This window comes from Phoxinus phoxinus (genome assembly GCF_949152265.1).
Source record: "Phoxinus phoxinus genome assembly, chromosome: 2".
Taxonomy (NCBI): Eukaryota; Metazoa; Chordata; class Actinopteri; order Cypriniformes; family Leuciscidae; genus Phoxinus; species Phoxinus phoxinus.
In genome coordinates this window covers 40,322,327-40,336,065 of record NC_136877.1, presented here as the reverse complement: position 1 = coordinate 40,336,065, position 13,739 = coordinate 40,322,327, and the positions used below count along the sequence as shown (strand labels likewise).

The window sequence follows — 13,739 nt, the reverse complement described above, 5'->3', positions numbered from 1 at the left end:
ATATGAGTGCATTCATCAGTGGAAGTGGAAAGTCATTGGATTTTGGGCCAGTGTTAGAACACATAGAATAAACATCAAAAAGAAAATAACTCAAGCATTGTAAAGTACTCTAAGGCAAAACTTCTGTATTTCATTAAAGGGTTAGTTCACCCAAAAATGAAAATAATGTCATTAATGACTCACCCTCATGTCGTTCTAAGCCCGTAAGACCTCCGTTCATCTTCGGAACACAGTTTAAGATATTTTAGATTTAGTCCGAGAGATTTCTGTCCCTCCATTGAAGCTGTATATACAGTATACTGTCCGTGTCCATAAAGGTAATATAAACATCATCAAAGTAGTCCATGTGACATCAGTGGGTTAGTTAGAAGTTTTTGAAGCATCGAAAATACTTTTTGGTCCAAAAATAACACAAAATAAGACTTTATTACGCATTGTATTCTCTCCCGGGTATGTTGTCAATCTGCGTTCAGGACTCCGCAGTGACGCTGCTGACGGAAGACGCTGATGACGTGTTATCTGGTGCGCCCGAGCTTCGTTTACAGTCTGAGGAAGACGCACGCTATATTCAAGCTATTCTACATTGTTTGCGTGGATATCATTTTTTTAATGGTGCGTAAATGTGCATGTCGCGGATGAGACACTTTTACAGCGTGCGTTTCCCTCAGTCTATAAATGAAGCTCGGGCGCACCAGATAACACGTCATCAGCGTCTTACGCCATCAGCGTAACTGTGAAGGATTGACAACAGACCCGGGAGAGAATACAATGCGTAATAAAGTCTTATTTTGTGTTATTTTTGGACCAAAAAGTATTTTCGATGCTTCAAAAACTTCTAACTAACCCACTGATGTCACATGGACTACTTTGATGATGTTTATATTACCTTTATGGACACGGACAGTATACTGTATATACAGCTTCAATGGAGGGACAGAAATCTCTCGGACTAAATCTAAAATATCTTAAACTGTGTTCCGAAGATGAACGGAGGTCTTACGGGCTTAGAACGACATGAGGGTGAGTCATTAATGACATTATTTTCATTTTTGGGTGAACTAACCCTTTAAGATAATTGTGAGATAACATTTTCAAAACATGCCCAGAGAGAAAAACAAGGCTTCAGTAATTAACATTTTACTTTTTTACCATGATTGTATTTAAATAAGATAAAACTACAATCTGTGGTTTGCAGATACAGGAATGTACACGCATGTTACAGTGGCTTCTGGGAAACTTTACCCAATATTTAATTAGGTTGCTATTGATTGCTTTCTTTCAGTGGTGGATGAGCAGAACAGACACACTCAGGTACAGAGAATGTCATCCTCCTCATCAATCAAAAGAGGCAGCAGTGAGGACCTCAAAGAGGCGGAGCCACGTGAGTGACACACTCTTCTCGATTACATTTTCCCCTGCACATTTTTATCTCTTTAGTTCATTCAAACATTGGCATTTTGATCAATTAAAGATGTTCTTAGCACAATTGCATGAAAACTATGTGTTTGCATGCCCTGTTGAAAGTAAAAAAACTACATCATACAACACAGACACTGTCTAGAAAAGGTCGTCCCTCAGAACTGTCAGAAAAAAAAAGGCCAAGGATCACTTTAAGGAGCAACAGTTCATTAACATCAACTATATCAACATGCATAACACTGCATTAGCTCACATAAATGGCTGCACTAAACCCATTTTGCATGAATAACTGTTTTATTTATTTTATTATAAACATTTTGATTTAGAAAATATTTAGATTTTTATGTAATATTTCTCTAAATGAATCACTGATATATGAACGCATGAAATGAGTACTCTGAAAACTGAAAACTACTTTCACTGATGCTAGTTTTTACTAAATCTACTCTTGTCAGTGTTACTAACAAATGTGTGTAATCGAGTGAGCTTAGTTTAATTTGAATTCTTTAAAAGAAAATAACTTTAGCTTTAATTGACAAGTATTTGTTCAGTCAACTGGAAATTAGTTTTCTTAACTTTAAATTCACATGTAAACTACTCTGTGTATTTGTTTGCGTTAATTAATGTTTGTTTAATTGGTTAGTTACGTTGGGTGTTAATCAAGTAACATTTAATAACAAGTAACTCAAGTAAGAGTTATTTAGTTATAAGAAATATTATTTTTATTAGACTCATGAAATTTACAGTTCACAGTGCTCAAATATTTAAACTCATATGGTTTAAAGAAATCTGTTTCCTCAAATTATGTAACTCATTTACTGTATGTATATGTAAAATTAAGACAAAGATTTTCAGTCTTACTCAACTAAATTTTAAGTAAGCTAGTCATAATTATATTAAGCTTTGAATCATTTTCAAGGAGTACATCATACACAAAATACCGGTAATTGAATTAAACTACCAAAAATAAGTACCGGTAGTAGCATGAACTTATATCTAAAAGTAGATCATTCAACCACTTATCGAAGAAAAAAGTGAAAAAAAGTAAATTCAAAAGCTTTTTTTTCCAGAACAGTTTAATACACAGTTGTTATTATTGTACTATTGCTATTGAAGTTTTTGTAGTGATTCTATTTTTTTTATTATTATTTTTTTATGGCTGCATTTTGCACATCACTCTCTCACTCTTCTATTCCTTTATTGCATTGGCAGGTCAAAACACATTGAGTCCAACCACCACAACCCCTATATTACTGGAGAAGTCCGAGAGCTTCAGCACTGTGCTTTTCTCTGAAGAGTCTGTGTAAGACTGTGCAAACACACACACACACACACACACATGGCAGAGCTCTTATCTTTCTCCAGAGAAGTGCAGTAATGACATCTGAGGTTCCAGTAGCTCTAAAACCATGTTGACAGTGTAATATACCACAGTGTTTGCTATTCCACTCACCGACACACTAGTCCATCACAGTCTCAGTGGACATAAATCTATTTTTATCCCAGGCCTATATGTTTCCATCTACAGGCTGTAGGGCTCACATTTACAATGTTAGCATTATTTACATAATTATAGATCTGAAAAGAGTTGTTCTAGATTAGCTAAAATTTTATTTTTTTAATGTTTTTGAAAGTAGTCTCTTATGCTCACTGAGGCTGCATTTATTTGACAGATACAGTAAAAAACAGTAATATTGTGAAATATTATTGCAATTTAAAATAACTGTTTTCTATTTAAAATTTTAATTTATTCCTGTGATGGCAAAGGTGAATTTTCAGCATCATTACTCATTGATCATTCTCATATGCTGATTTGGTGCTTGAGAATTAAAAAAAAAAATTTAATTAGATATCTGTATTATATAATGTTTAATAGATCATTAGAAGCTTAGCACTCCTCATATCCATCACTATAAGAGACAGTTGCTTATGTGACATTGCAACAATTTAATCTATAAATGAATACATTTTCCTTGTGAATGATGTATGATGAATACATCCACCTTTTCTGTTTATTTAGCACTTCAAAAACATTTTTTATTCATAAGTCAGTCCTTTTGTGACTCAGCTTACACAATTCATCCTGCTTGTCTCTCTGTTCCACAGGCAGTGCACAGAAAAGTGTGTGATGAATAACTATTTTGGCATCGGGCTGGATGCCAAAATATCTTTGGAGTTCAACAACAAGAGAGATGAGCACCCAAAAAAGTGCAGGTAAGAAAGAAGAAATGTTTGATAATTGCAGAATAGGATCCATCAAATCCAAATGAAAATGTATTTCAGAGATGTGGCATTACTAGTTATAGTTTTGCTTTTAAAGTTGTTGTATTTTTCATTGATAATGTTGTTTATATATTGCTGATTAGAACAGTGAAATTTCATAATTTTTTTTCCACAGTAGTCGCACTAAAAACATGATGTGGTATGGAGTGCTAGGGACCAAAGAACTGGTGCAGAAAACTTACAAGAACCTGGAGCAAAGAGTCCAGCTGGAGGTATGAGCATGTGTTGGACACACAGAGAGAAAGGGAATGCAAGATGCTGACATTTGGGCAGAATGTATTTCTCCCTTTTCTGACCTTTAAGGGGAAGAGGAAGTACTCTTTGTGCCATTTACTTCACTTCACACACTATGAATGATGCTTTGCCACTGTGTATTTATGTGTAGATGTAATTTTCATCTAAGTGGTCATGGTTTCATGTTTCAAACGTTGTTCTGAGAAGCTGTACATTACATCATATGTCTCTCTCTCTCTCTCTCTCCCTCTCTCTCTCTCTCCTCTCTCTCTCTCTCTCTCTCTCTCTCTCTCTCTCTCTGTGCAGTGTGATGGAGTGCCCATGTCCTTGCCGAGTCTTCAGGGTCTTGCCGTTTTGAACATCCCCAGCTATGCAGGAGGCATTAATTTCTGGGGTGGCACCAAAGAGGACAATGTGAGTCCATCAATGAAACCGAATTTCAGTTCAGAACTTATAACTTTACTTTCCGGAGGGCAGTTCAGTTCAACAAAGTGAAAAATCAGAGTCTGTGCCGTTCATTTATCCTCAGTGCATCTTTTTAATGTTCTGAGCTGTCAATAAACAATGCCTCCTAGCCAGACTTTCTTCCTGCAAATATGACTTTCAGAATACATCAACCACATTTACAACCACTCATCAATCCATCAATATCCTTTCATCATTTTTCAAAATGCATTGTGGCGAATGGCGAATAAACAGGAAGCAATATGAAACTGGTGTGGCGAATAAATGGTGGAAAATAGAAAAATATGAGAGCGTAAAAGAGCAGTGCAAATGTAACAAGTATGATCATTTACAGTAAGCTGAAGTCTACATTTTAGAAAAATGTTAAGCTCTTGCTCATCCAGTGTTTCTTAAAGGTACAATATGTAAGATTTTTGTAATAAAATATCCATTTTATTACAAAAATGCATATTGTTATATATATTTCCTGCAGCTATGTACTTACAATATCCCAAAAGTTCCCAAAGATTTTTAATCCCAAAGAAATTTCCATTTTAAATAATGGCTCGTCCCTGGTCATTATATCCCTGACGTAATATTCGCGTTATCCTTGGTTTCTGCTCGTACTGCCATAGTAACCATGGCGACAGACGTGGACAACTGCGTTACGTCTAGCGGCACGCTCACGCTGTTGTTGTTTCGTTCCGTTCAAACATTGTGGACCATGGCAAGCAGACTTTGGGACAAAAGGAGAACTAAAATGAGGATCAATATCAGCGTGGTGTTTTCGAGATGCCAAGAGCTCCGTGTCCGTGACTTGACAGAGACTTGACAGAGACGCCACTCTTGCATGTACTTTATTAGACAGGTGAGCAAATAAAACAAATCAATGTTATATAGCTCAACATGATTAAATGTTAGAATATGATCTGTATGTTATTCTAATATTGATCTATATTGCTAGTCTCATATGGCCAACAAACTAACACATAGAATAACATTATAGCTTTCAACACACTCAAATGCAGTTTAGTGTGATAGTGTAGAGCAAGTGAAACAGCGCTGCGTTACCTAACAAGTTTAATTCGTCAAATAAACTGACCTGTGTGAGTAGTAATTCTGCACTTGCGGGTAGTTCGGTAGAATGAAATGTCCTTATTCCTTTATATCCGCGGGACTCGCGTGTGGCGCTGATATCTGTCTCTCATTAGCAATCGCACCCTGCTTCATACCACAGTCATGTTAAAAAACATCAATGTATTCACTCATCCATAAACATTATTAGATCCATCAGCTTGACGACAAGTTTCATAATTCCGCTTATGCGCCATCAACCTACGCCTTTGTTATTGTAAGAGGTTAGCGACCCCTAACAGGGTTACAAAATTACATATTGTAGCTTTAGGTACACAGTGCAAATTTTTTTTTGAAAAATACATATATAACAGAGGATAGCCAACCTGGAGTGATGCTGTTTGGATAAGTGTCAAATTATTTCCTGTAAAGTGGAAAACCATGATATAATTTCCCAGTAAGAATCAGAGTGCACACATAAGACATCTGGTCCTTCCTGTGTTTCATGTTTCAAGCTGCTTATCTTAACATATATATATTTAGATAGATAGATATAGACTTGTGTAAATAAAGAATAGTTCAGATTTTCAGAATGTGGTTCAACGGTGGACGTTATGAAATATTGTCTGCCATTGTATTTGTTTGTGTAGAATTTTGGAGCTCCATCGTTTGATGATAAGAAGCTGGAAGTGGTGGCTGTGTTCGGCAGCATGCAGATGGCCATGTCTCGAGTCATCAACCTACAACATCACCGCATCACACAGGTCTGAACACTAGGACACAATGCAGAATTTAACAATTATTATATTATATATATTATTATCTTCCCGTCAATTCACGGGTTGGAATATAAATTAAATTCAACTACACCCTAACTGGAATTTGAATCATAGTGACAGCTCCTTTGTTTCCTGTCTGCCATTATTTGACAAAAACTGATTAATCCAGGTGTGTCTGATTATTGTTGTTGGTCAGGCACACCTGGATTAATCAGTTTGTCCAATAACGGCAGACAGGAAACAAAGGAGCTGGCTAAAGTTCAGGAAGTAGTGCAGCTGTGCATAAAGTCCATTGCAATTCAAAGAAATTCAACAGTCACACGATGGAGAAATTAGTCCAAAATTATTTTTGTGACAACACAATAATTGCATCAGTAATTTAGACTAATTATATCCATTTTGAAGAGATTAGAGTACATTAGAGCATTCTGGGAAACGTTTTCTTCAACTGTGGTAAAAATGAAACTCAATTTATTAAATATAATGAAATATACAGAACTAAAATAAAATACAGTTGTCTATACTCTCTTTAAAATAAAAGTAACTGCTGTTGGGTAGGTGAATTTTTAAATGTTGATCATCTAATGTTGTTATGTGTATATGAGAACTTGTTTATGGGTTATTTCTGGTAAAATAATTTAATAATATGTATCATCTGGCAATTTAAATGTAATTTTTCATGAGTCATACGAGTTCAGATGTGCTTTGACACTGGCTGTTTCCTCAGTGTCGGCAGGTGAAGATCACTATCCTGGGTGATGAAGGCGTACCTGTGCAGGTGGATGGTGAGGCCTGGATTCAGCCTCCTGGCATCGTCCAAATTGTCCACAGGAACCGAGCCCAGATGCTCACCAGAGACCGGGTCAGTGTGTGTGTGTGTGTGTGTGCGTGCGTGCGCTCATCTTATTTTCTCTTCTTTAAAATATTTGTCAATCTTTCTGAACAGACCAGCATCGCTAATCACCCCTATGTGTTGCGTGATCACTTGTGGGATACTGGTTATCAACTGTCCCCATTAGACTAACCAGCAGAACCTCCTGTCAGTTTCACCAGAAAAACAAGCTTTTTCAGCTTAGTTTTGCAGATGAACATGCATACACTATCATTCAAAAGTATGGGGTTGGAAAACAAAAATTAAAAACAGGAAATGGATCGTATTTAAAACCGAAATTGAAAGGTTATGTGCATGTGCAATGACGTAGAAATTGTGTACGGATGTATAAGATGAGCTGTTGTTGAATATGTAAGGGATAATCCATGGCTAGCTGTGTATGAAACTTTTTTAATGCATGACGTGGAGGCAAATAACTGCCCAACGCGAAGTGCATTAAAGCTAGCCGTGGATTATCCTGCTTATACCATGGTCATTTGCCAGCACTGACAATTTAAGCTGTTATTGATGTTTTCAGCGCAATATTTGACCAGAAGGGTAAAACTGACGGTTATTTTCGTCAGTTACTGCTCGTTATATCTAGCATTCTGCCCGCTTTGAATCAGACACAGAGATAAAGTAGTGCGGTTAGATTACATTTATTTGAATGAATGAATTGCATTTAGTTTAATTAATCTCTCTCTCTCTCTCTCTCTCTCTCTCTCTCTCTCTCTCTCTCTCTCTCTCTCTCTCTCTCTCTCTCTCTCTCTCTCTCTCTCTCTCTCTCTCTCTCTCTCTCTCTCTCTCTCTCTCTCTCTCTCTCTCTCTCTCTCTCCTCCCTCCCTCCCTCTCTATCCTTCTCTCCCTCTCTCTCTCTCTCTCTCTCTCTCTCTCTCTCTCTCTCTCTCTCTCTCTCTCTCTCTCTCTCTCTCTCTCTATTAACAAAGAAACTGTGAGTTTAATTACTTCAAAATTGCAATGTTACCCCCTCATTCCTGAGAAATATAATGTAGCAATTCAGTAGTGAAGCTATTTGATAACTAAAAGTCGTGGACAGCTTTGATAAGTTTCTATACTCCTGTTTTGTGTGTGCGCAGCGCAAACTCCGCTCTCAGTGTGCGAGTGACATGTATGTGTGCGCTTCAATGAAAACAGTGCATTAATATAGACCGGTGATTAAACTGACTTGGAACTACCTGTGCATTGAACCGTTTTATTGGACACCTTCCAGCCAATCAGAATCGAGTATTCAGACAGACCATGTTATCAAGTGTCATAAATGACTGTGGTGTCAAAATTCTAAAATTCTCCTTCCACTCATCGTCTGTGAAGCGCTGCAGGACAGTCCTTGCTTCGGACTCTCATCCACAGACGCCTTGTTTTGGGCTCAGGAAGGGGTGTGTTTACTGCTTGATAAATATAAGCAGCGCGGCACAAAGCTTCATGTGCTTGTCATCTCCTAATTAGGACCTGAAACAGATAAATATTAGGTCTGCTTTTTAAAACAAAGAAAAGGAGGATGGTTACAGCTGGAAACTGTATAATCATGCAGTGTGCGCATGTCAAAAAGATCAAATCTGCACACAAACCAAACCCGATCACTTTATTTAGCATTCAAACAAAATCCAATCCATATAAATGTAGCTAGTGTTACATGATCCTTCAGAAGTCATTCTAATATGTTGCTTTAGTGCTCAAGAAACTCATTCTAATTGTTATCAATGACAGAGACCAGTAACTAGGCCATTGTACTCAATATTAGTGTAGATGCTCTGCATTCTGTCAACATTGTATGTTGCTGTGACACAAGGCATTCGAGAGCACGCTGAAATCGTGGGAAGACAAGCGGAAAGGAGACAGCCGCCCGGCCCGGCCCCGACTGAACTCCCAGCAGTCCATGGAGTATCTGACGGAGGAGGAATGCGCACAGGTTCAGCAGCTTGGCATAGTGGCAGAGTCACTCATCTACAGGTATGTCTGTGTGTGCCTGTATGAAGAGTCTATGACACCTACACAAAAATAAGTTTGTAACCCAACAGGAATGTCACACCACTGTGAATATCAATGCATATGAATGTGAGACGCCCTTTCATAACTATTTGAGGACTATTAAAGAAACAAACTCTGTCCATTTTACCTGGAAACCGCACCCATGACTGGAACTTCTAATTCTTAGAAATGTGACACTTCCTTGTATTGATTCACAAGTAATTTTAGATTCACAGTTGCATTTAAAGCCTTGTATTAAATGGTGTATATATGGATGGGAATATATGTGTTATGCTGCTGCTGAATGTGTGGTTATGTTTTGTAGGATCCGGGAAGTGGCAAAGACTCATAAGGTGGTGGAGCAGGAATTAGCTCATTCTGTCAATGCCAGTGCTGCGGTCCTCAGTGAAGCCTTCCCCTCCAAACCCTCCAGTCCTGAGGTGAGCAACACACACTTGTGACTAATATATTTAACAACTACATTCAACACACTTAACCAATTTATTCATTCTGTTTGTATGGCAGAATTGAATTCATTTATCATCAAGTTCAACATTTTTGATAAATCACCTAGATGCTAAATACACAGTAGGTGGTAAAAGTTTCTAAAAAAAATAAGTGAATGCGTTATCTGAATTCACCACATTTTGTGAATATATACATATCACATCGCTTGAGTCGAACTCCAAGCGTGAACTCCATTATGTGAACTCCACACATTGTGTAAAACCTGATGATCCTGTTCTCCAGCATGATTTGAGAATGATCCAAAGAGCAGATTGAGCTTCAGTGGAAGCAAGGAAGCAATTACAAATAAGTTAAGGTCACGAATGTTCTTTATAAAAAATTAACATTCTTTTTATATGGCGGGTTTAAATTTGTCAGGTTTAAATGTCATATTTTCAGTGTGAAGCCCTCTGTATATATTCTTAGTTCATATCAGTGAGTGATGTGATGAGGATCGGTGCAGTCTAGCTCTGCTTTAAAGGTTAACAGCTGCACCTTTCAGTCTCCAGCAGGAATAATAGCAGGTCCGTCCGTCCCGCTGTGGCTTTCAGCATGTTCAGCTTTGAGCTTCTCACGCTGTTCTCCACGGGACCTCCATTGACCAGCGAATAGAAGAATAACTGAGTGTTAATCACTGAACAGCAAGAGTCTGACAGAAAGTCAAACTGAACTTGAGCTGTGATTGTGTGTGCGTGTGTGTTTCTCTGCAGGTTTTGAGTCGCAGCACTGCTGTAGACATTGTCAACAGCAGTACAGTTCTCCAGCAAGAGACCAAGATGCTGCTTGAGGGAAAACTGCTGGTGAGCCGCCTCACTCTCTCTCTCTCACTTTCTCATGGCCTGTTCTTGTACACAAGTCATTCTGTATGAAATATGATAAAGGCATTTTCTGTGTATATGTGTGTATGTAGCAGTTGGAGTCTTCTCAAAAAGAGGAGCTTCTTTCAACAGTGGATAGTCTCGGCGCTGAGTTACACAAGCTGGAGGATATTCACTGGATCTGTCCCAGCATGCACTGCTCTGAGGAGGTTTGTCCTACTCCACATGTCTTTAGTCTCCAGTGGAGTTTCATTTTAGTTTGCATTACTTTTTCTATAGAACACAATAGTTGGATTCTGAAAGTAAAAAATACATTAATTTTCTCCAAAGAGAAGTTGTTTAGATATGGTATGATTTCAACTTCTTCTTTTTTTATCACAGTGCTAAATTCCTGATGGAGTATTACTAGTCAGTATTAGGACAAGGGCATGTTTTGTTTTCCTTGTCGTTCTCACAGAGCTGAACAATTTATCAGAAAAATAATTGTAAATATGATTACAGCTGCCTAATCGTGCCTATTTACCTGATAATAAAAAAAAAAACAGATTACAGCATTATATTTTCTCCCTTTGCATTAAGGGTTGCTACTGTCCATGTGCCTTTGCTGCATTGAGCATTGTAGCCAATCACAGACATGTTTGTTGAACGCAATGGCCAATCAGAGGCCGTTTAAACGAGTCACTGCGCCGAAGATGCATTTAACACAAGCCCATTGAGTTGTTCTTGACTCCCCGTTCTTTGTTTCACTCTAGGACCCGTCCCGTGTGTTGGTGAAAAGCAGTATGAAGCTGAAAATCATGCCCAAGGGCAAGAAAGAGAGAGAGAGGCTGCACAAGCAGCGGTCCAGCAGCTCTCTGTCAGGTAACAGACACAATCTCTAGCAGAAACACAGTATTACCAGCCTCATAATCTCTCCGTCGTGGTCAATTATTGTCAGTACACTCATATCCAGCTGCAGTGAAGTGTAATATATGTGGCTCGCCCATGTCATACTAAGTGCCAGTCGCATTGCCTGGTTGTGAACTAATAATCATCTCATGTAGCAAATATGTTTTGCATAATATTCCTTGTGCCATTTACAGATGGTTTCAGATGCATAATTAATCACCTCACAACCTTGATCTTGATACATTTGTTTGCACCACTCAGGATCTTGGGATATCAAAGGTGGGGTGTATGATGTGGATCCTGCGGGCAACTGAAGAGCTGAAGTGGTTTGTGTGAGGACACACTCTGCCACGGGATGCTGCTTTACGCCCAGTTAGGGAGGGCGTGACACCACCTGTGCAGACACATGATCCCCGTGTTTGTGAGCTTTTTTTGGAGGGGCGTGGCCCGGCCCGGCCCGGCACTGCATTACTGTGCTTCTGTTCCCTTTCTTCTCTGCCTGCGGATGGTGTCATGGGAGATGCTCATCATCAGGGAGTAGGAAGTGGACCGTCCACCGTCTCTCTCTCTGTTTTCAGCAACGCCACTCCCATGCACGACCAAATCCGTTCTCTTTTTCTTTTCTTTTTTCATCTTTTATTATCTTGCTACTTAGTATTCCAGCCGTCAGACACAAACTATAAACTTTTTTTCACTCTCCAAAGGGAAACAAAAAAAGACCCCGTCCTTTCGCCGCCTGAACAACAAGAAAGGAACAAACTAAATCTAACAAAACAATTGTTCTGAAATGAAGACAATTAAACACATGCAAAAAAAGAAGGAATATCCTGATGATGAATGTATGGTGGATCTGTAATATTCGTCAAACTGGCTGAATAGTTAATCTGCATTAGTCTCTGTAACTATCAAAGACCATCTCAGTTTCTGCATGCCTTTCATGCCCTTATGCAGGAAAAAGGTCTATTTTTTTTCTCTTTTTACTCTCAGATCGTCAGCCAAGTCGTGATGGTGTATCACTAGTGTCAATTGAGCCGTTGTTCTAGAAGCTTCAGTACCGTAACTCTTGTGCCAAGTGAGTAAATGGAGTGCAGTGGTTTTAAAGTGAGCTGTTTCTTTACTTTTTTTCTGCAGGGAAATCTTGTCAAAGGAAGTGATGCTGTATGTCGTACATTTCAAGATGTATTTTATCTCGCCTTGCACTTTAATATAGAAAACAAATGTTTAAGAGGCAAAGTAAAAAAAAAAGGTTGTGTGTTCTGTTTTATCATATGAAAACTGGTATCCCATTCATGGAAAACCTATGAGATGTTACATATAAGGCAGTATATAACCAAACTTATGAATGTTATTCCACTGTCGCCCCTCTCAGTCTGTATAAGGAATACATGAGGTAAAGCAAAACTTGAACTTGACTAATATATGGTATGGTTCTCAAGCAGTATTTATCAACACACTCCAATGGTACAGTTTTTCCATGAAAAGAAACTAATATACACAATACCGGACAACTTAATTGTTTTCTTGATAGTTGTGAGCCAAAGTCTAACAGTGTTGCTCTGTAAAAAAAGAAAAAGACATCGCAAACGTGGTATTGATCTGAAGTCAAGGTACTGATTGTGCCCCTAAAAGCTGAACTGTATTTTTTATTATTTTGCATGTCTTTGTTTTAAAGTTTCACATCTGTGATGAACTGTTGCTGTGTGCGGTTCAGTTTGGATTGACACAGCAAACACATTACTTGACCATCTCCACGTATCAGCACATCCATTATGACACTGGCGATCGGGCACAAGCGGAAGGCAATGATTTTATGAACCGAGAAAAAGAACCAAAACAGAAGAGATTGACTTTTTATTTGCTGGTACCAATCCTCTTCATCGTCAAGACTACTGTTTACTTTTAAGATGTACTATTTATCCTTTTTATTTAAAATATTTTTTTGCCATATGGGTTGCAGTCAAGCTTCCATGGCCTTAGACCCTGTCTGACTGCAATCGCCTACTTCAGGATTGTTGCTGTTGACTTGACGCAAAAATAAAGTGTGGCCATTGCTGTTTGAACTCTTGCGCTTTCTTGTCATGATTTCAGAGTATACTTAATCTAAGATGCGACGGTTTACCACGTCCAATTTAGAACATACTTTGGATTCATTGCAGATTTTTAGCTGGACATAGTAAAGCTTTGGGGTCAGTAATGTTTTTTTGTTTTGTTGAAAGAACTGGTGTACTTGTATTCAGCAAAGATGCTTTAAATTACATTGTTACAAAAATATTTTTTAAATAAATGCTGTGCTTGTGAACTTTCTATTCATCAAAGAACACTGAAAAAAATGTATGACGTCATCCACAAAAATCTGTTTTCAAAATTGCCCACATCAGCCTATTAGAATGATTTCTGACGGATCATGTGACACTGAAGACTGGAGTAATGATG

The 13,739-nt window shown here is 38.2% G+C and overlaps 1 protein-coding gene across 3 annotated transcripts in view; it reads left to right on the top strand.

The window, feature by feature from the left end:
* LOC307011199 (diacylglycerol kinase delta) overlaps positions 1–13,366 on the top strand; it is a 68,622-nt gene extending 55,256 nt beyond the window's left edge. For all 3 annotated transcript variants that reach the window (XM_079636600.1, XM_079636601.1, XM_079636602.1), the window contains 13 exons: positions 1,283–1,381; positions 2,632–2,722; positions 3,526–3,633; positions 3,818–3,914; positions 4,243–4,350; positions 6,105–6,218; positions 6,961–7,095; positions 8,915–9,075; positions 9,419–9,533; positions 10,311–10,400; positions 10,511–10,627; positions 11,171–11,279; positions 11,568–13,366. In XM_079636600.1, the coding sequence (XP_079492726.1) occupies positions 1,283–1,381; positions 2,632–2,722; positions 3,526–3,633; positions 3,818–3,914; positions 4,243–4,350; positions 6,105–6,218; positions 6,961–7,095; positions 8,915–9,075; positions 9,419–9,533; positions 10,311–10,400; positions 10,511–10,627; positions 11,171–11,279; positions 11,568–11,620 (1,397 nt within the window). In that variant the 3' untranslated portion in view covers positions 11,621–13,366. The remainder of the gene's footprint in view (positions 1–1,282; positions 1,382–2,631; positions 2,723–3,525; positions 3,634–3,817; positions 3,915–4,242; positions 4,351–6,104; positions 6,219–6,960; positions 7,096–8,914; positions 9,076–9,418; positions 9,534–10,310; positions 10,401–10,510; positions 10,628–11,170; positions 11,280–11,567) is intronic.
* The last annotated feature ends 373 nt before the right edge of the window (positions 13,367–13,739 follow it).